This window comes from Beta vulgaris, chromosome 1, assembly GCF_026745355.1.
Source record: "Beta vulgaris subsp. vulgaris cultivar EL10 chromosome 1, EL10.2, whole genome shotgun sequence".
In the NCBI taxonomy this organism is placed as follows: domain Eukaryota; kingdom Viridiplantae; phylum Streptophyta; class Magnoliopsida; order Caryophyllales; family Amaranthaceae; genus Beta; species Beta vulgaris.
The window spans coordinates 45628105-45652606 of record NC_079202.1 but is presented as its reverse complement, the minus strand read 5'-3'; the positions used below and the strand labels follow the sequence as shown (position 1 = coordinate 45652606).

Here is a 24502-nt window from a genome sequence, read left to right as displayed (position 1 = left end):
TGTTAGGATTAGGAAAAGGTTATGCTATATGCAGCCCTTAGGGTTCCATATAAGACATAAATACACTACTTAAAATGGAAATAAGTTGTGAATTTATGAAAAAACTTTGCATCAACCGATGTAATAAATGATCAATTAATGCAACTTATTTCCATTTTTAGCTTCTTATATACAGCCCTTAAGGCTGCATATAGCTTTTTCCATTAGGAAATTTGACCCAACCCGACTAAAATTCAGACATCAGCTCTCCTTCTAGATGAGTCATACTCCCTTCCTTTATGCCATATGAACACGATCACTTTATAAGAATTAAGATAGCAATTAGCAAAGGACATTCAATATAACGAACGTGTACGGTTGACTATGTTTATATTCAAAAAGGGCCACGCACGAACAAAGAGAGCAAACAAACTATAAAAGTCCAACAACACAAACCAAGAAAAAAAAAAAAGTAAATCCATGTGTGTGTCTTTAATTCACAAAGTTTTTATTACTCCCCACTCAACATCACATCACATCACTTGAATCAGTCCTCATCATCTCTCAAATATCCTACCCGATTCCCCTCCCCTCACCTCTTTTAATTTCTCTATCTTCATTTCACCACAATCTTGATTTTACAGAGTCTCAGCTTAAACCCAGCAAACATTTCTGTAAGTTTTTGATTTTTTTTTTTTTTGATTTGGGTTGAATTTTTGTTATTTTGTTATTATGTTATGATTTTCCCATACCCATATAAATTTTGTTTTCAATTTGTCATACTATTATGTTGATTATGTTCTTTAAAAAGGGTTTTTCACCCCCTTTTTAAATATTGCTTATGTTGCATAGATTTTCATATTGGTCAATGCTATGATTTTGTATTGCGTAAATTATCATAGTATTAGGATTTTTGAAGAAAATAAATCAAATTTAATTTAAATTCAACTGTTTTTATGGCTTTTGATTTGACTAAGTGGTTTTCGGATTAATCTGGTGTAGTTGTTTTGTTTCCCCGTTTTTTCTGGGAGGTTTTTGGCTGGTAATTAAGCTTAAAGTCAGTCAACCCTCTCTAGAGAATTGAATAAATAAATAAAAAATTAAAAATAAAATTAAAGATGAATATTTGTTCAATATCTAATGTATTAATTTCAATCGTAATTAGACTGCATTTTGCCTTCTACGGGTTGTATCGAATAAAATCTGCAAGATACGTTGATATGATCTATAAGCAAGGTTTACTTGTAGGTGGTTTTGCATTACTTTGGAGGTTATATTCTTTGTTATAACATAATTGCTACGGTTTTTAAGAATATTTGCGACAAACTCCTTGGCACACAGTTTTAGCGTTACAGGAAGATAATAGACAAGGTAAATCATAAAGGGCAAATTAGCTGAAATTGTTTAGACACTAAATAACCCAATTTGTCCTCTTACGAGTTTTTAAATTTTTTAGATTAATTCGTTCGTTTACTCTGTCTATAGGAACTAGGAAGTAATATCTTAGTTTGTTAAGATGATTAAGCTTTTTCTTGCTCACTTCTGATGAACATTAAACTGCCTATATTTCAAGAAATGACTGGAATGAAGAGCTAATTGTGTCAATTTATAGGTTTTACCAATTAGTATATACTACCTCTGTTTCAAATTAATTGTTACACTTTGACATTTTACACTATTCACAAATTGCACTTTGACCCTCATTTGTGATTTATACGTGAATAAAAACATAGTCATGACTCATGTGGGATCTTGTTAGATTCGTATTAGTATGTATTTTATTAATATGTACTTTTTATAATTTTTACAAATACAAAACTAAAGATATACGTCCTCAAAGTTTTGCATCGGCATGTGTGAAAAGTGTAAGTGTAACAATTAATTTGAAACAGAGGTAGTATATAGGAAGGGAACATTTGTGTATTTTTATCAACGTTAATATTACCCCAATGCCTCGAACAGTCGTGCCTCATACCCTGGATGTGAGTGGAGGGAGAAGGGCAATGATATGGTGCTAATGACGACTCTTTCAATTTGTAATATTAATCTGTTGTTGTACAGGGATCTGTCTCCGTAGCAATGAACACAAATTTGAAGATATCTACTTCTAATACTTCTAATATTCAAGAACAATGTTTGTCACATGAAGAAGAACTAAAGAAGGTACTTCATAATGTCATACTTCTGTAGATTTTACATATAGTTTATACCACATGTTTGAGCGCAATCTCAATTTGTTTTTGACTTTGTAATACATTGGAACTTTCTTGGATGGTACATATGCAGATTGAATTGGTAAGAACGGCAATAAGTCCGATCCCAGAAAAGTTATCTACATTTTGTTCTGATGCATTAATTGCAAGCTACTTGACAGCACGAAATTGGAATGTTAAAAAGGCCACAAAGATGTTGAAAGATTCTTTGCAATGGAGATTAGGATTCAAGCCTGAACAAATTCGCTGGGTATGTGTGCTTTTCTGTTATGAACTTCTTATATCCGAAAAGGTTAAAAATTGATTGCAATATGTTTCCACTAATTCAGGAAGATATTGCTTCTGAAGCTGAATCGGGAAAAGTATACAGATCAACTTCTGTTGACAAGAAAGGGAGACCTGTCCTCGTCATGCGTCCGTCTTGTCAGGTGCTATTATTATTATTTGTCCATTAACGAAAATAGGAAGATTAAGTGGTTCATGTAATGTCATAATTGGTCATGGTTTTATGCTATAGCCAATGTTATCAGGATTGGGATCCTACTTTGGATCGTAGAGGTTGGTAGAATCAAATTGATGGGATCGGATCGTAAGATCGTAGGATCTTACTATTCAGTAAAATAGAGATAATTATGCTAGAATATGGTGAGAACCTTATGTTAAAAATTTACACATGTTAAAAAGTGAAGTGACACACAATCAAAATCTAATAGGAGGAATATAAAAATGAAATTACTTTATGATTCTGTCACGATAGGATCGGATTGTAGAGTTGTAGGATTATAGAATCGTATTAAGATCCTACCATGTGACTTTTGTGGTTGGGTAGGATCGAGAGATCCTACAAAATTAAGATCCTACGTATGATCGGGATCGATGAGGCTCCTCCGGATTGTACAATCGTAGGATCGCAAGAAGTACTAGTTACTAACAATAGTTCTAGCAGTCTTTTTTTTTAAATTTTTGTTCTTTCATAATCCAATATGGCTAGTTTGGTGGAATGTCATTAATGAGGAGAGCCCATTTTAGTTTGTTTATGGATGTCCCATGTGGATATGCATAATTTTGCGCTCTTGTTTAGCATTTATACCCACTTCTCTAGATGGTAATAATTGGTAGTGAAAAACATCAAAGTAAAGTGAAGATGCATCGCTATTGCATTCACAGAAAAGGACCAGCAAACTCATTATCAGTCCTTAAATTTGGTAAATCTGTATCAAGTATACCTTGGCAGTTTTACAATATGATTATCTTCTCTGATATTTTTGCCTTTGTTGATTTTTTATATGTGCTTTAGTGCTTAGTACTTAGTAGCTTACGGTCTGTTGGCAGATTTCTAGTCTTTGTGACGTTATTATCAATGTGCTTATATAGCCACCTCCCAGTCAAACTGATAGATTTCTGTGCTTCTGTTGCAGAACTCAAAGTCTGTAGCAGCGCAAATAAAATACTTGGTGTATTGCATGGAAAATGCCATCCTTAACTTACCACCTAATCAGGAGCAGATGGTCTGGCTGGTCGATTTTTGGAATTTCAATCTGACAAATATTTCACTCAAGTCAGCCAAGGAAACTGCCTATGTATTACAAAACCATTATCCTGAAAGACTCGGTGTCGCTATTATGTACAACCCTCCAAGGATTTTTGAACAATTTTACAAGGTATTATATCATTTTCTTATCTGATTCCAGCCAGCTTGTTGCTTGTGTTTGTGCATCTGAAGATTTCTGGCTTCCCCTAAGCCACTGAACCAACTCCTTCTTTCTATTAAGATGCCAATGACATTTTATTTGGTACACGGTAATAAATGGTGTAATCGCTCGTAATGGATTTATAGGCCAGTTTTTGAAGAAAATCTACTGCTAGTTTACTCTGAAACACCTCACTTCTTTCCCAAATTTTTGTATAATCAATTACCACTTTAGATGTATTAAGTGATATTATTACAACGGAAAGTTTATTAAGAAAAATGCCGGTTTGGAAATGGGGGTGAAGTTTCATTACCTTGGGCATTGACTTGAAACTTTCTTTGTAATTCTACATGTAAATTTATTACTATTACCACAATTTATTATCAGCTACAAAATGCATCATTAGTGCAAGGACATGCAAAGAGATTTTTTTAGTCTTCAATACAAGTTTCCATGGAAAGATAGTAATGCATGCAACCATGTGTTTATCACCTTATTTCAGGTGGTAAAACCTTTCTTGGAGCCCAAGACTCGGAAGAAAGTAAAGTTTGTTTATGCTGATGATGTGAGTACTATGAAGATTATGGAAGAGCTTTTTGAAATGGAACAACTTGAATCTGCATTTGGCGGCAAAAGTTCGGATAGTTTTGATATTCAAAAGTACGCCCAAAGAATGAAAGAGGATGATGAAAAAATGCGATTGTCTTGGAAAGAAGGGAATGGTGCTTCTGTTGCTTCCAGTTGCAATCATACGCACGAGATTTCACTGTCACCTAAGAATGATCCATCAGAGGAGGAGGAAGAGGAAGAGGACGAGAATGACACTGACGGGAGGTCATGTACTCCATCTTCATCAGTTGCTGAGGATTCCCCCACCTCAACTCCAGATGCTGGTGTGTCAGTGGCTACCATGAGTCTTGATGATCCCGGACATGTCAAAGCGTGATGAAGAAAGTGATGGCAGCCTAACATCGGATATAACTGTTAAAGACTGAATCTGACGTATCTCTCAGTATAACTTAGCAATGTATACCAAATTCCTGCAAATAATCCCTTCTCCCGATATTGTGTATGTAATTCAACTTTTGCCGCTTCATATTAAGAAAGCTGCATTAATGGCAATTTTCTACTTTACATAGCTAAGGAACGTGCATCTTGGAGGCTAACCTAGTAATTTGTAATCGTCAAAGATTGGTATGCTCACATGTTTTCCAATCATAATACATGCAGCTGCGCTATTGCAAAAAATGTGATATTTACAAAGGATACCTGTTCTCCAGTTTTCTGCCAATCTTGAAAAAAGGGTGGAACTTTTACTGGGGGATTTCAAAGAAAGAAGTGATTACTGAACGAGGAAGGTTCGAGTCTGTTGAACCCTAGTTTTGATAATGACAAAGAAACAAAGGAACAAACTAAGTAGTGAACTAATGAATTATTTAAGTGCATGGTGTCTAAGGTATCAATGCAAGGAACTGGGAGAATACGAAGTCAATGAAGAAGTCAAGAGAGGATTTCAAAGGCTAAGTAAAGAAGTTTCTATGTTGATACTGGAGCAAGCATTGGATCAAGAATAATAGAAGCTAGGCGTTTTATTTTCTAGTTCCAATGTAAAGGAACAAAGAAAGAATGGTAAGGAACTGTGGCAGAATATTTGAGAATGAAGCGTTTGTTCCTTTGTAAGGAACAAACTAAGTGGCACTTAGCAAATATGTTAAAGGAACTGAACTAATATAAGGAACTAGACTTAGGCGTGTACTTAGTATAACGTTAAAAGATAATGGAGTAAGTCATGCCTAGATTATAGGAAATTAGTTATTTCTAATTTCAAATGATAAAATCAGTTTTAAAAAGAAAATCTGTTTTGGAAAAGATTTTATTTTTCGGAAAATAAGAAAATAAATATCCGGTTTTTAGAAAGATTTTATTTCAAAGATATTATTTTCTAAAGATTAAAATTCAGATTTAAAGATAAAAGAGTTTATAAAAACTGATTTTGGATAATGCTCAAGGAACTCCTATTATTTAGGAGTAATGGCTGCATTTATCCACGTTCATTTATAGTTCATGGGATCATGGGACATGATGTAAAACGTGTTCCTTAGGGGAAGGAACATCATGGGTAAATGGATTAAAACGTGTACTCTAACATTAATCCACGTTCTTCTATATTAACACTATAAATATAGAAGTCTAGATAAGTTCCAAATTGTGTCTGACTAAGTAATTAAGTGAGTTTGAATTATTAAGTGTCAGTGCCTTCATTCTCTCATAATAGCCATTTGTTCTTTGCCTTCTTACTCTAATTCCACTAAGCTTATTTCGATCAATTGTATTTTGGTTTTTGGGGTAAGGGAACTTTGAGTGAAGTTCTGTAAGAGAAAGGCTTTGAGTGAATCTAGAAAAATTCGAGTGAAGTTGAGAGGAACTGCTGTTAAGGAACAGTGGTTCAGAAACTTGAGTTTAGGAACTCAAGGTAGGGCTCGAGTTAGAATTAGGTTGTAACAGAGTTGTTTGGCCAATATATTGATTTAAAATCCCTAGTGGTCGAGGTTGTTTCTTCTTGTTGGGCCCAAGAAGTTTTTCCTCGTAAAAATCCCTTGTGTTCCTTTAGCTTGTTTATTCGTTTAAGTTTTAATTTCCGCAAAAAGTTACGTTTATTTCTACACCTACAATTCACCCCCCCTCTTGTAGTGTTCCTAGGGAAATAACAATTGGTATCAGAGCTAGAACTCACGTAAGATAGGAAACCCTATTGAGGAAAAGATCCAAGGAACAATGAATACCACCGAGAAACTTGAAGAAGGTTATTCCACTCAAAGGCCTCCTATGTTCAATGGGAAGTACTACAACTATTGGAAGAACCGCATGGAGATATTCATCAAGGCTGAAAACTATCAGGTATGGAGAGTCATTGAAGTTGGTGATTTCGAAGTCACAACTACAAATGACAAAAATGAGGTAACTCTTAAACCCCTCTCTGATTATGACAAATCTGATTTTGAAAAAATGGAAGTAAATGCAGCTATTAAATTATTGCATTGTGGACTTGGACCCCATGAACATAATAGGATCATGGGATGCAAATCCGCAAAGCAAATATGGGATTTACTAGAAGTAACCCACGAAGGAACTAATGAAGTTAAAAGATCGAAAATTGATTTACTTATGAATCAATATGAACTGTTCTGCATGAAATCCAAAGAAAGCATCCGAGACATGTTTACTCGTTTTACTAACATTATAAATGAGTTGGCTTCTCTTGGAAAGTTTATTTCATCTGAGGAACAGGTTCGAAAGGTTCTTAGGAGTCTTCCTAAGGACAGATGGATGGCTAAAGTCACGCTCTTCAAGAAACAAAAGACTTCACTAAGTTCAACTTAGAACAGCTGGCAGGGTCACTTATGACTCATGAGCTTCACCTTGATACTGAATATGGTGAAAGCTCCAAATCAAAATCAATTGCTCTCAAAGCAGATGATGAAGATGATTCGGACTCTGAAGAAGAAGAAGCAGCCTCATGGTTCGAAAATTTCGAAAGATGTACAGGAACATGAAGAATGGAAACTTCAAAGGTAAAACTAAGAAATTTTCTAACAAAGCTGCTTGTCATAAATGTGGAAGTACAGATCACTTCATCAAGAATGTCCTCTTTGGGAAAACGACAAAACCAAAGAAAGGAACAAGGAACGCTTTGCTGAAAGGAACAAAGAATCAAAAGCACCTTTCTCTAAGGCAAATGTCGCAAAGCTATGATAGCTGCTTGGGGAGATTCAGAGACGGAAGAAGAAGAGGAACAACCAACTGAAGAAACAGCAAACCTTTGCCTCATGGCAAACATGACGAAAAAGAAGATGAAGAAAAATTGAGGTAAGTCAACATGGACTTGAGTCAGAACTAGATGGTAAAACTAGGACTGAAATATTGATCTTCTTTATGATGCAATTCTTGAATGTAGAGATGAACGTGAAGTGAACAAACGGAACAAGCCTTAAAGGTTTGCAAGGAACACATAGAATGGCTTAAGAAAATGAGAACTGATGTCGAAACTAGATTTTTTGATTTGTTTGATAAAAAACTTAAAATCAAAGAATGTTATGAGAGTTTGAAAAATGAAAATTATCTAATTAATTTAGAGATTTCACACTTGAAGGAATTTGTCCCTGTTCTGAGTTCCTTTGATATAAGATCAACCCCTTTGAAAGGATACAGATCTGAGATTGAAAAAATAAATAAAGAGAAAAATATTTTAAAGGAACAGATCTAGTTCTTAAAAAGGAACTGGTTGTGCAAGGAACAGAGGCAAAATCATGAAAGTTCCTAAGTGGATTGAGAAACCACAGACCAAAAGGAAGGAAGGTCTTGGTTTTGAAAACTACAAGAAAAGGAACAAGACAAAGAAATATGTTGATCTACCTAGTGATAAGTTCTGTATGTATTGTGGCAAGGTAGGTCATTACATAAATCAATGTCAACTAAAATCTGAGATGATTGGGAAAAATGTGACAATAAGTAAGAAAAAATGGGTTGTCAAAACAAATCCTAGTCAAGAACAGGAACCCACGAAAGATGGGGTTCCTTCAACTAACAACTAGTTGATTTTTGCAGGTTGGAGTGAGGGGGAACAACACTTGGTATCTCGATAGTGGTTGTTCCAAGCACATGACAGGAGACAAAACGAAGTTTCTCTCACTCACAACCTATGAAGGTGGCAGTGTAACATTTGGTGATAATAAGAAAGGTAACATTGTTGCTATGGGTAAGGTCGGTAAGTCACCATTACACTCCATTGAAAATGTATTTTTAGTTGAAGGTCTAAAACATAATCTATTAAGCATTTCTCAATTCTGTGACAAAGGAAATACTGTAAAATTTGATAAGAAAAATGCTTAATCATCAAATTAAAACTAAGAAGGTTATTTGGAAGGAACAAGGAAAGGGAACACATACATTGTGGATCTAGACCTTGTTCCTCAAATCAATTTAACTTGTCTTAGTGTTATTGAAGATGATTCACTTATGGCACAAGCGTCTAGGACATGCTAGCTTTTCATTACTTGAGAAACTTAGATCAAAAGACCTTGTTTTAGGATTACCATCATAAAATTTCATATTGATCAAGTTTGTGATGCATGTGCACGAGGTAAACAAGTAAGATCCTCTTTCAAATCTAAAACGATTGTAAGTACCACTAAACCATTAGAGTTAATTCATATGGACTTATGTGGACCCATGAGAATTCAAAGCAGAAGTGGAAAGAGGTATGTACTTGTGATTGTAGATGACTACTCTAGGTACACTTGGGTTATTTTTCTCTCTAGTAAAGATGAAACTTATGATGAGTTCCTTGTCTTTGCTAAAAGAGTTCAAAACCTAAGTGGACATAAAATAATGCACATTAGATCAGATCATGGCAAGGAATTCGAAAATTATAAATTTGATGACCTAAGCAGAGATAATGGCCTAGATCATAATTTTTCTGCCCCTAGAACACCACAACAAAATGGTGTTGTAGAAAGGAAAAATAGAACTTTGGAGGAAATGTCTAGAACCATGTTAATTGCTAGTGAACTTCCAAGGAACTTTTGGGCTGAAGCTGTTAATACTGCTTGTCACATAATTAATCGTGCCATGATGAGACCTATCATTAATAAAACTCCTTATGAACTTTACTTTGGAAAGAAACCAAACATCACCTATTTTAGAACATTTGGATGCAAATGTTATGTGCATAATAATGGAAAAGATAATCTTGGAAAATTTGATGCAAGGAGTGATGAAGCAACATTTTTAGGATACTCCTCACATAGTAAAGCTTATAGAGTATATAACAAAAGAACTATGTGTGTTGAAGAAAGCATTCATGTAATCTTTGATGAATCTGACAAACATAATCCAAGCATACAGGTTGATGACTATGAGATAGGGTTAGCACAACCTAGTACAAGGAACACAGATTCACAAGAAGAAGAAGAAGTGAAAGAGGAAAGGAACGAGGAATTCGAAAATAATGAGATCAATGATGTTCCTGTTCCTCAAGGAGGAGAAGATGCTCCTGTTCCTCAAAATGAAGGAACTGAGTCCACCGAGGCTAACAGAGGAACAACTGAGCAAAGTTCCTCATCCACTCAAGGAACTCATGAGGAACAACATGTTCCTATAAGAGAGTTTCAACCAAAACCTTGGAGATTACAAAAGTCACATCCTGTGGAACTCATAATCAGCGACATATCCAAAGATTTCAAGCAAATCCAAAGGAGTCTCACCTCACTGCTGTGAAGAGAATTCTTAGATACCTTAAAGGAACAGATGATCTTGGACTCTACTATCCAAGAAGTGATACATTCGAACTAAAAGGATATGCAGATGCAGATTATGCTGGAGATCTTGTAAATAGGAAAAGCACCTCAGGTATGGCACAATTCCTTGGTCATAGTTTAGTTTCTTGGAGTACCAAGAAACAAAACACAGTTGCTTTATCCACTGCTGAAGCAGAATATGTAGCTGCTGCTGCATGTTGCTCTCAAATGCTTTGGATAAAACAACAACTTAGTGACTATGGAATAAACTTTGAATGTGTTCCTATTTATTGTGACAATACAAGTGCTATAAGTATATCTAAAGATCCAGTGCATCATTCTAGAGTAAAGCATATACATATTAGACATCACTTTTTAAGAGAAAATGTCGAAAAAGGTTTGATTAAACTTGAGTTTTGTCAAACTGATTATCAGATTGCTGATATCCTAACTAAGCCTTTGCAAAGAGATAGATATGAAAATTAAGGCTTGAGTTAGGCTTAATAAAAATTAAGTGATTGTTCCTATGTCAATTCCCCCATGTTTGAATCAATTTGAGTGACTTTGTGTGCTAAAAATAATTGTGTTTAATTGCCTAAGACCATTGCAAATTGGAATGTTGCAAAACATAACACATGAAGTCAAAGAAACTAAACAACTCACAAATGTCACATAATACTCCCCTTACTGTTCCTAAGGTCAAGAAACATGCATAGTATGAAGGATATTGATATGTAGCATTAGTTGTTCCTATAGCACAAGTTCCTTAGCATTTTTTTCTTTCAAAAATTAAAATTCATAAAAATCCGAAAAATCCGATAAAATCCCAAAAAATAAGGGGAACCAGTTTAATTAAATCTTGGTTCTTTTTATCTTTTCGTTTTCTTCCTTTTTATTTTTTTTGCTTTATTTCTTTCCCGCGTGTCATAATTACTATTACATGCAAAACTTCCTTCTTCAATTCATCTAAAGAAACCGTGTTCCTCTCAAACGCTTCATCTTCACCAAATCCGAAACCTCATCACACCCTTTGATACTCCATAAAAACCTCCAAACCTTCGAAAATCATGGCAAAAACTTCAAGAAACTCACCTTTTCCAACACCAAAAACAACCGACACTTCAAAAATGGAAATTTCTTCATCTCCAACTAAAACCCTTGAAACCGACATAATTCAAGAAAACCCCATAGAGGAACAGCAATTAGAATCTCCTAGAAGGAGCATGAGAAGAAGAAATTGATTGGGGAAGACGATGAAGAAGAAACCCCGGAACAATCTCAGGGGGAAGAAGAAGAAACTGCACCTGTTCCTTCCAAAGGAACTGTTTCTTCGTCTTCCAAGAAAAGGGTCGAACGAAGTGAATCTAGGTATGTCTTGGGCTTTTGCGTCGATTTAGAATGGGCAATAAAATTGAATTTCTAGAATTAACCTCCATTCTAAAGGAACAAGGCATGGAATTCTTGTTTGAATTCGCCTTTAATAATGCTCTTGTTCCTCTAGCTATGGATGAGTTTTGTGCAAATTTTGTTAATACTAATGGAACTTGCACAACTGAAGTTAGAGGCAGAAAATAAGGTTTAATCAAGCAACTTTAAGCAAAGTATGGGAAGTTCCTTGCAAAGGAACTGATTTGTATTTTAAAAGGAAAGGAACTGTTTCCTTTCCGAATTTTCCTCAAGACAAAATCTTAGAATATTTTGGAGGAACAGCTGGCCAAAACAAACTTAACCATAACTACTCTTCCCCTTCACAAAGTACTGTTTAACTTGGTTTGGAGAGCACTCATTCCTCGAACTGAAAAGAGGAATGAAGTGGGTCTCTTGGATATGTGTTACATGTTTTGCTTGGACACACACATACAAATAATTTCCCTTCCCTCTTCATTCAACACTTAACCACTGCATTGAAAATAATTGTGTTATTGGTAGGTGCCTTGATAACTTCCTTACTTCATCATTTTGAAGTAAGACTTACTGGTTGGACCACCATAGGGTCAAACAAGGGAACATCTTGAATGAGAAGACCCTAAATGGACTTGGTTGTCTTCCAAGAAGGTGTTCTCATTCAAGGAAGAATGGCTTCCAGTTCCTCAGGAAAAAGAAAATGCCAAACTGGACTTAGAAGATGAATGATGTAATCTTGGATAACCTGTTCCAAACCGGAGGAACCGAAACCTAAGAGGCGCAAACACATTGCCACTAAGCCTAAACCCTCTGTTCCTTTGAGAGTGAGAAAGAGCACTCGTCGAAAAATTGCTCCTGTTCCTGTTCCTTCCAACGAGGACTCTCCTTTAGTCCTTTCGGATAATGAGGAACAGGTACCCTCTACTCTCAAGGAACCAATACCTCCACCATCTCCCAAACTCTCTGTTCCTTTCACAAAAATACCCTCCATTTCACCTTCGTCCTTCTCTGTTCCTTCAAGTTTTGAGCAGTTGAAGGATGAAATAAAAGGCCCAATCCTTTTGCTTCCACCTCCACAACTCTTCCACCCACACCACCATTTCTTCCTCCCATTTATCACCCTTCACCTTCTGTTTCCATTCCTGGAACAGATGAACCTTCCACTCAAACCTCCCCAGTTCCTTCACAACACCCCCATCTGCCTCTAGTTCCAAGGGTAAGGAACAGGAAAATCTGGATGACACTAACTGGGTTAATGAAGTCTGCCTTCCTGCACAACATATGATAAAATTCTACAATCATCTTCATTGGACTTTGGATGCCAAAACTGATACTATGATAAGTCTTATGAAGAATTTGAGTGATACCGTGGTTGCCCAGCAAAAGAAGATGGATTCTATGGCTCGTACCTTGGAGGAGCTGAAGGAACAGGTTGAACTACATCATGGGGTGGTGATGAAAAAGTTGGAGGATGTGGTTGAAGAAGAAGTTGTAGAGGAACACCATTCCCCTTCCCTTTCTTAGTTTCTTTATTGTTGTTTGTTGTTCCTGTTTCTTTCATCAAGGAACACAACTTTTTTTCTTCTTTTTCTTTTTTTCTTTGTTATGGAACAAGTGCTATATAATCAATGACTTTTGCTATTTGTCTATGTTTCTAAATGCTTTGCATAATTTCTTCCTTGGAATGGCTAGTATTATGTGATTGATGTTTGAGCAAGTTTACTCTTTGATTTTCTAACTTAACCACTAATGGTGCTTGCATATTGGTCTTAAGGTGTTAAATCAATTCATCAATTCATGCAGAGTCTATTCTTTTTGAGGATGACAAAGGGGGAAAAGGATTTAAGGAACAAACTGTACATAAACTTAAAAAAAAATGAAAATTGAAAAAAAATTAAAAATTGGATAAGGTAAATGAAAAATCAAAAATAGGTTAAGGTAAATGAAAAATCAAACTTCAGTTACTCATATAATTGTGTTTTATTTTTCATTTTCTTCTTTATGTTTTATTTTCATTCACTTATATTATTTGTTATTTTCCTTAGTTTGTACCTTTGTTGTCATCATCAAAAAGGGGGAAATTGTTGAACCCTAGTTTTGATAATGACAAAGAAACAAAGGAACAAACTAAGTAGTGAACTAATGAATTATTTAAGTGTATGGTGTCTAAGGTATCAATGCAAGGAACTGGGAGAATACGAAGTCAATGAAGAAGTCAAGAGAGGATTTCAAAGGCTAAGTAAAGAAGTTTCTATGTTGATACTGGAGCAAGCATTGGATCAAGAATAATAGAAGCTAGGCGTTTTATTTTCTAGTTCCAATGTAAAGGAACAAAGAAAGAATGGTAAGGAACTGTGGCAGAATATTTGAGAATGAAGCGTTTGTTCCTTTGTAAGGAACAAACTAAGTGGCACTTAGCAAATATGTTAAAGGAACTGAACTAATATAAGGAACTAGACTTAGGCGTGTACTTAGTATAACGATTAAAAGATAATGGAGTAAGTCATGCCTAGATTATAGGAAATTAGTTATTTCTAATTTCAAATGATAAAATCAGTTTTAAAAAGAAAATCTGTTTTGGAAAAGATTTTATTTTTCGGAAAATAAGAAAATAAATATCCGGTTTTTAGAAAGATTTTATTTCAAAGATATTATTTTCTTAAAGATTAGAAATTCAGATTTAAAGATAAAAAGAGTTTATAAAAACTGATTTTCGGATAATGCTCAAGGAACTCCTATTATTTAGGAGTAATGGCTGCATTTTATCCACGTTCATTTATAGTTCATGGGATCATGGGACATGATGTAAAACGTGTTCCTTAGGGGAAGGAACATCATGGGTAAATGGATTAAAACGTGTACTCTAACATTAATCCCACGTTCTTCATGATTAACACTATAAATATAGAAGTCTAGATAAGTTCCAATTGTGTCTGACTAAGTAATTAAGTGAGTTTAACTTATTAAGTGTCAGTGACTTCATTCTCTCATAATAGCCCATTTGTTCTTTGCCTTCTTACTCTAATTCCACTAAGCTTATTTCGATCAATTGTATTTTGGTTTTTGGGGTAAGGGAACTTTGAGTGAAGTTCTGTAAGAGAAAGGCTTTGAGTGAAGCTTGTATGTGTGAGAAAAATTCGAGTGAAGTTGAGAGGAACTGCTGTTAAGGGAACAGTGGTTCAGGAACTTGAGTTTAGGAACTCAAGGTAGGGCTCGAGTTAGAATTAGGTTGTAACAGAGTTGTTTGGCCTAATTAGTGAAAGTGTTGAGTTTAAAATCCCTAGTGGTCGAGGTTGTTTCTTCTTGTTGGGCCCAAGAAGTTTTTCCTCGTAAAAATCCCTTGTGTTCCTTTAGCTTGTTTATTCGTTTAAGTTTTAATTTCCGCAAAAAGTTACGTTTATTTCTACACCTACAATTCACCCCCCCCTCTTGTAGTGTTCCTAGGGAAATAACAGAGTCTATACTCTATAGCAGGTGTAGACGTGTAATTGCTGAATCGGACATTCGTTGATGTATAAAATGGAATATGCAGTATTTGTAAATTCTTATACAACATATGTCATCTAACATTAGTAGTTCCTTATGCGACATACAACTAGTTTTAGGACCCGTGCATAATGCACGGGAGTATTTATTGCTTTATTACATATTTAAAATAAGTCATATAATAACATTGACTTAACTTAACATATTAAATAAAATCATAAAATAAGAGTGGTGAAGAACAAAAGTTAGTAATGATATTTTCAAATCAATTATATGTTTGCGGAAACTTTCTTGTAAAATACATTTGTTGTACTTGGACGCAAACCATGTCCTTATCAAATAGAAGTATCTTGAAACCTTTTTTGCTTAAAATTCTGAAAAAAAGAACATAAAATTGTCTATGGCTGAAAACAGGTCTGGAAAGATACATGCCTACATGAGACAGAGATCGTCATTGACTTTTATTTAGAGTCATAGCAAAACATAAACCATTAAAGGAAACTGCCGTCTCTGAAATCTGATAGGAAAATTAGTGGAGTCAAATGGGGTTAGTGTCATTCTTGGGATAAATATTTTTTCTCCAATATTGCTTCCAGAAGTAACAGTAGCTTCAATAACACGATTGCCTAAATGATTGACAACTAACTTCGTGCCATTACATAATCCAGATGTTTGATCAATATTCTTTAGAAGCATAATTGGCGCACCAACCTTTAGTCGCATGCTATGCTTTGAGAGCCTTGAGCATCTTATATTATTGAGGAATTCAATTGAGTATATTTCATGTACACAAAAATTGCCTTCTTCTTTGCTTATAGCATCCAAACTCAAATACACTTTCTCTTCTCCAGGAAAGATATATAGAACATGATCATTAACTATCTCCAATATATCATTTGTTGGCGTTAAAATAGCTCTTTTCTGGAAGAATTTAGCTTCCCAAATATGCTCCTGTAGGTCTGGGTATGTGGTATCAACAATTACTGAAATTGGATCTGCCCCAGGATCTATAAGGATATCTTTTGCAACCTCAATTACGGGTCCGTCATCATTAGGACCCACAACTTTTCCGTCTCCAACACTTAGTATCCAATCTAAGAATTCTCGTAATTCATCAACAACAGATTTCGAATAACCTGCTTTTCGTCTCATATTGTGAGTAAGTCTTAGGACCTTACATGAATCCCACAAGTAAGAGGAATTAATGGTCGCGAACACGATATCTTGCCTCGTTCCCTTCGGTACAACTCGTAATATCTGCATGAGATCACCACCAAATACCAAACTTTTGCCACCAAGAGGTCGATGCAAGTTAGCCCTATCAACCGACTTCATGATGTCCTTCAAACTTCTATCAAGTGCTTCAAAACAAAACTTATGCTTCATGAGTGCTTCATCCTAAATGATGTTTTGTCTTAATAAGAAGAGCACTCAAATCTGATCCTGGACGAATGCCAGCCAAGGCCGGTTTCGGGCCTGTGCAAGCTGCCCAATTGCACAAGGCCTCGAAATTTTAGGGCCCCCCCAAAAAAAACACTTCATCTCCCCTTATCCCGTCAGATTTTCTTTTCCATTTTTCAACCTTCCATTAATGACCAAATTCAACTCAGTTCTCCAGAATCTTCTCCTCTAATTGCAAATTTACATAAAAGTTGAGATTTTAATTTCTATACTCTATTAGGTTGCAAGTCTCGTTAATTTACTTAATTTATCAGAGTTTCCTTTTAACACATTTAATCTTTCCCCTTTCTCTCTCAATCAAGCCAAGAATAATTACAGTCAATGGAAAGAATAAATCACGAATTTTTTCTATGTCAAACGGCTAAATTTTATAGCCTCTATGTATCTCCATCCAATCTCAATAATTTCTCAAACAACCATTATACGAACCAGAATTTCCGTTGGAAAAAAAATCAGATTTATATATAAATACCATCTGATTCATCTGATGTACTATCCAAGTCTCCATTTTTCCATACTCCAATCTGCGCAATTTCAAGACTCCAATTGCATCACTAGATAATTTAAAGAAAATCCCAGATTTTTGTTTGAAATTATTCCATAATTTAGAGGTAGACTTCACTCTTTTGCATGTAGTTTTCTATTCTTGTTGTTCATTAGTGTGTATTTTTTTCAGTTTGATTAAGCATGGTGTAATTTCTTGTATGATTAGTTGAGCAAGTTTCTGAATTCGTGGCCAATTTGTATTATAAATGCATTTAGATTTTCTATAGTTATCAGATTTTTAAAGATAATTATTTTTAGCAAGTGTTGATGGATGATTAGTGAAAGTATTAGATATTCTGACTTTTATTTGTTGTTTTTTGTTTGCCAAATATGAAATGAGAATGCTCCTGTCAGCTGCACTTAAACACATAGTTTTGTCATAACGATATATTTTTCTATACAATCATAATATAAAAAATTAATTATTGCACATTTTTTGTATTAGGGCCTCATTTTAAAGATTGAATAGGACCCCCAAAATGTTTAAGACGGCCCTGATGCCAGCGCAAGTTGAATTCTCAGTTTCATTTCAAGGGATACCAAATCTTAAATGATTTGTTCTTCCTCGTGGAAGGAAGAGAGACAATTCCACTCAAAGCTACTGGGAAAACGATTTCGTGCATCTTTCTTATTGCAGCACATAATGTCTCCTAGACATATGTTTTATCCGCCCCTCCCTAGCCGAAAACAAAAAGACGCCTCCATCTTGACTCGACACATCATCCATTATTACTTCTTGAAAATCCTCAATGGCTCATCAGTTAAACCTTTATATAATTAGTCGTGTTCTAAGGTAATTTTCTCTATGACATATGAAAGCTCATCTGCTATGAGCTTGTTTTGTCTTTTAAACATGATAGGTCATCTAGAAAAGGCATTTCACTAAATCTATGCAAGCAGCTACCATCACTTTGGAGCATGGTTTCAATCTCAGCCAATGCAGAAGCTTCAATTTGATCATCGGTTAGCTGAAGATATGTGAAAACATAACTTAAAGGAGACAATAATCTATATTTAGTATGCATATTGTTTAAAAATATCTTATTACTTATTTAACAATGCAATCATCGTTGTTTACCTTTATTTTTTTTGAATAGCACGCTACTTGTATAGAATGTCATTAGATAGTAACCGCCAAGTCTTCTGCTAAATTTCCTCTGGCTTCGACAATCTCCCAGATAACAGTAACATGGAGAAAAAATGTCTTAGGTAGTGCTATGATTCTCTAAACCTTACTTCTGTTATTACGTCAATGCATTCCTTGTCATCACCAAGTAACCCCCTTGCATAATAAGCTTCCTTGAATCTAGGATACACTACACCATCAACTATTTTAATATCTTCGTAGCATGTCGCGCCTTTTACAAAATTAAGCAAAGTTCTACGATAGAACTTCTGTTCAGATCCTGGTAACGTGTTAGAATATTTGAGGATAAAAAAATATTTTTATAATTATATGTTAGAAATTTGTAAGAAGTTCAATAGTAATTCAATTAATTAATAATATATTTTGCCAATTCTAAAATATACGAAACACTTACTGTTTTAGGATGTTCAGAATTAAATGACATGTTATTATAATTGAAAATTACTCTCTTTAATTTTTATTAGTTTGCTCACTTTACGTTGTGCACTGTCCCTTATTACTTTACACAATTCTTTAATCTGTTTTGGAATGGTCCCATCACTTGTTTATTATTATCTTTACTTTCTGACTCAACTTTTCTTGGTCCACAATACAACAATATGCCAATAAATAATACTTTATCCTCCCCACTATGACCCACATATCTATTTTTGTTAAAGCTTTGTGTCGAAAGAAGTGGGTAAACTAATAAAAATTGAAGGGTGCACTTCTCTCTATCTCTATCTTTATCTTTATCTTCATCATATGAGTCCCTCATTTTATATCTCTCTATCTCTACTCTCTCCTTAATCCCGTCCCCCTTTTGTTTCATTTATTTTATAATGAATGATATATTCATCAATAATTTGAATCTTTATGGTGCTGTTAACTTAGCAAATACATTTGACAATTTTTTTAAAAAAGTTTAGATCGATTAGGTTTTTTTATAGATGATTTGTCAATTTGCTGCTAGATGTGTTTTTCCATCAAATTGGTCCCACATGTATTTAATAAATCATACCCTATCCAAACACAAAAATTGGTAAGATTTACCCAACTCTCTTCAAACACTATGTTTACGGCTCACACCTGTTCTCTATTCCGATGAATTTCCTCATCCATTAAAAAGAATCAACAAAATTCTAGGGACTGATATATGGCTTCAATTTTCCCGATACCAGTTCTCAATCATGACAAATTTTATTTAACCATTTCAATAACTTTATCTGATCTTTTCACAATAGTTTCACTCTCTTATAAACCGACTAAAATTGAATACTTATAAATCTATCTTTTGACATATAAGCTTGACAATTAATTCATTTTGTTGATTCACCTTTCTCAATTAGTGTTGCGATGCTCATTAGATATCTCTATTTCGAGTTTCGTATCCATACGGTGTATGATGGTTTACAAATTGTAAAATTAATTTAATAGAAAATTATAAGATAAATATGTCACTCATTTCCACTTTACTTTTCACCTAAATACCTTATTCCTCGTTGCTACCTGAATGACCACACTTTCGATGATATATTGTATCTTACCTTATTCTCCTTCCATCTGACATAATAAGTACTCACTCTGTCCTCAATATAGTTGCTACATTTGCTTTATCACAATTTACGAGATGCAACTTCAAACACCAATATCTTGAGTTATATATATGAAAAAATTATAAAAATTATATATTTGGAAAATAAAAATTGGGACGAATCAAAGAAGATCCAACATGACTATGTTTTTTCTTATGTATATGAAGTAAAAGATAGTCAAAGTTATAACGTGAATAGTGCCTACGGTCAAAATGTAGCAATTAAGTTGGAACGGAGGGAGTATTATATAGGGTTCCCACTTTACTTTTCGCCTCCCAAGGACTACCCAAAATGACTCTAATGGCCCACCATTAACCCTTACTCATTAATTTCTTCCTACAAACAATTTTAGAATATTTATATTCACATAGAGGAAATAAGGTTATTGCATATGTATGTCTATTTTAGAGCCTCTTCTAACAACCTATGCATTTTGTTATCATTTGCAACCGGACGATCCATTAATCTGACTCGCGGAAGATTAAAATGGATCCAACAAAATTTTTAATATTCATTAAGACTAATTTAGAAAAAGATAATGTTGTATAGTAAATATATAATACTCAATACTTGCATAATGTATGTATGTTTTATAGGATCTCTATATGATCCACATTTCAATGTTATCTTTCAATGGTATATTTTGGTTGTCCTTTTATGTAAGTTTCTAAAATCAATTTTAGATTGTTTTAACTATTACCCATTCGTTCCTTTCCAAAAAAAAAAGACTATTACCCATTCTATTTTCTCTTTCAACACACACCATCATCTTTCCTCCTTCCACGATATACTACTTCCTCACCCTTCACACTACATTATTTACAATTTAGCTTCCACAACAAATCACCCACAATTGCTCCTACCTAAATGCTTCAACAAATAATGCCATCAAATTGAAATTTTAAAATCGATATTGGGATTTTTTTTTCAAAAGATCCAAATTATATATTGTGAAAAGCAAAAAATTACTTTGTCAAATAAACCCCCAGACAAAATCGTTTTGTCCCTATAATTGTTCTTCTTGTCAAATTGTCAACTCAACTTTCCGACGAATATGAAGCAACAATCTGTACTATATCGATACTTTGATTTTTCTCGTGCTTCTTCCAACGCAATTAATTCTTATTTGCATCTCTAATTGATAATTTGAAGGTAATACATTATGACTATTGTAAGTTCGGGTAACTTTTTATTACTTCAATAATTGTAAATGGTTCATGAATTGTGATTCAAGATTTTCAGAGGTAATTATTAATAGACAAGCACAAATGGTGCCCTATCCTTCTTAGTTTGTATTTTCGTGATCCATTAAGATTTCATAATTTTCTTTATCGCCTATCTAGTTTTAAGTTCAGAACAGAGCTACATTCTTAGAAAAAAAAAGTTTTTTAAATAGTTATTGACTTTGCCTTCCTTCTTAGCTTGTATGAAAAGTTGTAATTTTTTTGTTAACATTGTTTATTATTAGTGGTTGTTAACCAATCTGAGTTTAAAATATTTTTTGAGTTGCTCTAGGCTAGTATTATAATTTTTCTTTTGAAAAGGTAGTGAAAGAGTATAATTTCGTGAAGAATATTATTCCTATCAAACAACTATATATACAAACTAAGCTACTATCGATTAGCTAAGCTATAGGCTAATAATCACGGTAATAATATAACTACATACCAATTAAATATGCAGACTATAATGAAATTAACTAAAAGTGACATAAATGTACAATATTCAATTTATTAATTAGTTATATTATAATTGATTAAGTAGGAGTATTGTAACGCCCCGACAAATTGACATGACCTTAATCGCCAGCGGAAGCATAACTTAATCCTGTGGATTATGGCCCACAAATAAAATAGTAGCCTAAAATTTAAAATTTACTATACAATTACTCATCGCAAGATAATACTTGTTTATCCATTATACAAAGTATCTTAAAACCTCATGAATCATACATAATCTCCATAACGCAATATAATCGTGATCCACAACTGTTCTCCCATACCTAAAACATAAAACAAAACGTCGTGAGCCGAGGCTCAGTAACATACTACTCTAACATCGTAAATTCATTTCACATCATTTTATTTATAAACAGGGAGAAGAGAATAATTCAAACATTTCACAAACATATCATATCATGTTACATTATCTTCTTTATCATGTTCATCATCATATATCTTTTACTTTGGTAACTTGACAAGTATCGCATATCACATATCGCATATAGGGACGTCTCCCTAAACAAATGGGTGACACTCTCGGTGTCCAAATATTGCCAAAAAGGCAAGCACAAATGGATGACACTCTCGGTGTCCAAATATTGCCAGAAAGGCGGCCACAAATGGATGACACTCTCAGTGTCCAAATATTGCCAGAAAGGCAGTCACATCGTAGGTGACATTTTCTATGCCCACATACTTGCCAAGAATCATCTTTCACTTGAATTTATCATGTTTCAAATATCATAGTTACATTACATCATTATAATCATAGTGGCATCATACTCATATTTTCATAAACATCAAAATCATTTCATATCATCGAAAATCATCATATTCGTAAAACATTTCATATCCCACAATCCATAAATCAACAACATAGTGCGAAAAACCATAAAACATCATTCGAAAGGGGTTGTGGGTGTTAGCAGTAGACGTTACCTGAATTCCTGCTTACCAACCATGATAGCCGGGGGAGGCTTGTAATATCCTTTATCTTCTTTAATCTATTCAAGAATAATTTTATTAATGAACGTTTCGTTATTTAGCTTTTAAGCCTACATATTATTAGCGCTTATTAAGGTCATAGCGGTCATTATAACGTCGTAAAGGTCACCTTAAAGGTCATTATTTCTTAATCGTTAATAACTTTGTTCAATTAAGGTGAGTCTTTAACAACCACTTAATGAAATAACTCATTTAGCTATATTTTTAGAATTATCGAAACATTAAAGCTATATTACTACATATTATATAACCTTTCGAAAACATAACATTATTCGAGTTCATAGTTAATAACTAATTAGTCGTCCAATAATAACTTAATTAAGTTTAAGGTTATAATGGATACATTAACATTATTTTAATATCATTTAGTCGTTTAAAACTAACAAGTCAAGTAACTAATTATTATAAGTGAACTTAAGTATTAATGAAATAATAATAACTTAAACTCATATCATAAATAATAAGCTTATTGGATTTTTAATTAGTTTCAAACAACTCAACTTTATTTAGTAATCATGAAAAATAGCGCAATACTAGATTTTAGGAAATAAGTTGGGTGATTTTATTTAGAGAATTTGGTTTTAAGCGCAATAATTATGTTTAATTAATAAACTAATCTATCATGATCTAACAGGACACTAAATCAGTTTCAATTAGTCTACACTGGTTTAATTCAACATTATGCAAATCTACCTCTAGCCCAATAAGTGGTAGTGACAAAACAACTAGTTTAATTACTTAAATCAGGTTTTTAGGCCCAACACTAATTAATACATCAATAGGTTCAATTGGGCTTGGGGTTTATAAGAAAACAAAGATAAGCGTAAGAGTGGTACCTCTGCTCATTGAGCAGGGAAGGCAACGAAGATTCCGGCAGGGGATAGGACGCCGACTCCAGTGAACGGCGAGCAGCAGCAATCTCCGGTGGTTCGGTGCGCGCGGGCCGTCGGCAGTGCTGCGCGTGCAGCAGCGTCGTGCGAAGAAGAAGAGGGGCGAGAGAGACAGCGCGAGGAGAGAGAGAAGTGCTGGCGCGGATCTCCGGCAAGCTGTGCAGGCGGCCGGCGAGGTGAGGGGGCGACTAAGCGTGGCGCGAGACCGGCGTCGCCCGGTGGCCGACGGGAGTGTTTTGTGGGGGGGACCGAAACAGAAGAAAGAGAGAGTAAAAATTTGGGGGCTTCTTTTTGGATTTTTTTTAGTTACAAATTTTCCGACGATTATTGACTGAATTTCTGATTAGAGAGAGAAGAGAGGATGAAGCTTATTGTTGGTGGATTCTTGATGTTGAATCTCCATGGCTATTTATAGTGGAGTTTGGAGGTTTTAAAATCAGTGGTTGGGAGGAAGATGGTGAAGTAAATAATCTGAATTTGTCAACTTGAAGAAGCTTTGGGTGAGGATTGGTGACAGATTTGTCTGATGAAGGAGAAGAAAGTTGTGATTGCATGAGTGACAAATGGACATGGTGGAGTGAGGAAGAAGACACCATTAATGGGGGGGGGAATTGACCATAGCTTTGTTTTCTCTTTTCTCTTTTTCCCTTTTGTTTCTCAACCAAAAATCAGAATTTCCCCACTAACACTTATCAACGTGACTTAGTAACACTTTGGGTGAAATGTTGACTTTTTGTACTATAAGTGAATTGCAACTACATTAGTCCTCTTGTTTAACTCGTGAAATCGTAAATTATAAATTATCGCCACTAGTATATTAATATTTTTAAGTTGAGAATTTTTATATTCGTTTTATTATACGTTAATTAATTAGTGGAACTTTAGGTAAAATATAATTTAACTACTCATAAGAAAATTAATTATTTACTTAAACACGTTTAAGTTTTCAGGATATTACAAGTATTATATGAGAAACATTCATAAAAAAGATTTAAAAAAGTGAAATAACAAACTCATTTTTAAGGTAGTTAGTTGTAGCTCACTTCTAGGAGATTCTAATATCTTTCATCTTCCCTCTTTTTCTTTCAC

The 24502-nt window shown here is 34.3% G+C and overlaps 2 protein-coding genes and 1 long non-coding RNA gene across 3 annotated transcripts; 1 reads left to right on the top strand and 2 right to left on the bottom strand.

Moving 5' to 3' along the window:
• Nucleotides 1-372: 372 nt before the first annotated feature.
• LOC104892673 (uncharacterized) lies at nucleotides 373-5026 on the top strand. Its single transcript, XM_010678666.4, has 6 exons — nucleotides 373-653; nucleotides 2041-2142; nucleotides 2266-2442; nucleotides 2522-2620; nucleotides 3611-3853; nucleotides 4386-5026. Exons 2-6 carry the CDS (start codon nucleotides 2059-2061, stop codon nucleotides 4827-4829), a joined length of 1047 nt encoding a protein of 348 aa, XP_010676968.1. The 5' UTR covers nucleotides 373-653; nucleotides 2041-2058; the 3' UTR covers nucleotides 4830-5026.
• Nucleotides 5027-15540: 10514 nt separating this feature from the next.
• Nucleotides 15541-16455, bottom strand: LOC104894007 (uncharacterized). The gene has a single exon (XM_010680162.1). It carries the CDS (start codon nucleotides 16453-16455, stop codon nucleotides 15541-15543), a length of 915 nt encoding a protein of 304 aa, XP_010678464.1.
• Nucleotides 16456-21653: 5198 nt separating this feature from the next.
• LOC125499632 (uncharacterized) lies at nucleotides 21654-23538 on the bottom strand. The gene is made up of 3 exons (XR_007276595.2): nucleotides 23360-23538; nucleotides 22458-22522; nucleotides 21654-21799 (listed from the first exon to the last, which is right to left on the bottom strand). It is a non-coding gene; the product is annotated as an uncharacterized LOC125499632 (long non-coding RNA).
• Between the last annotated feature and the right edge of the window lie 964 nt (nucleotides 23539-24502).

Excerpts from the sequence above, each read along its gene's own strand:
- LOC104894007 (XM_010680162.1), bottom strand. The coding sequence starts at position 16,455 with ATGAAGCATAAGTTTTGTTTTGAAGCACTTGATAGAAGTTTGAAGGAC.
- LOC104892673 (XM_010678666.4), top strand. The coding sequence starts at position 2,059 with ATGAACACAAATTTGAAGATATCTACTTCTAATACTTCTAATATTCAA. Across the intron at positions 2,443-2,521 it reads AGCCTGAACAAATTCGCTGG|GAAGATATTGCTTCTGAAGC; the intron begins GTATGTGTGCTT and ends CCACTAATTCAG. Across the intron at positions 2,621-3,610 it reads TCATGCGTCCGTCTTGTCAG|AACTCAAAGTCTGTAGCAGC; the intron begins GTGCTATTATTA and ends CTTCTGTTGCAG.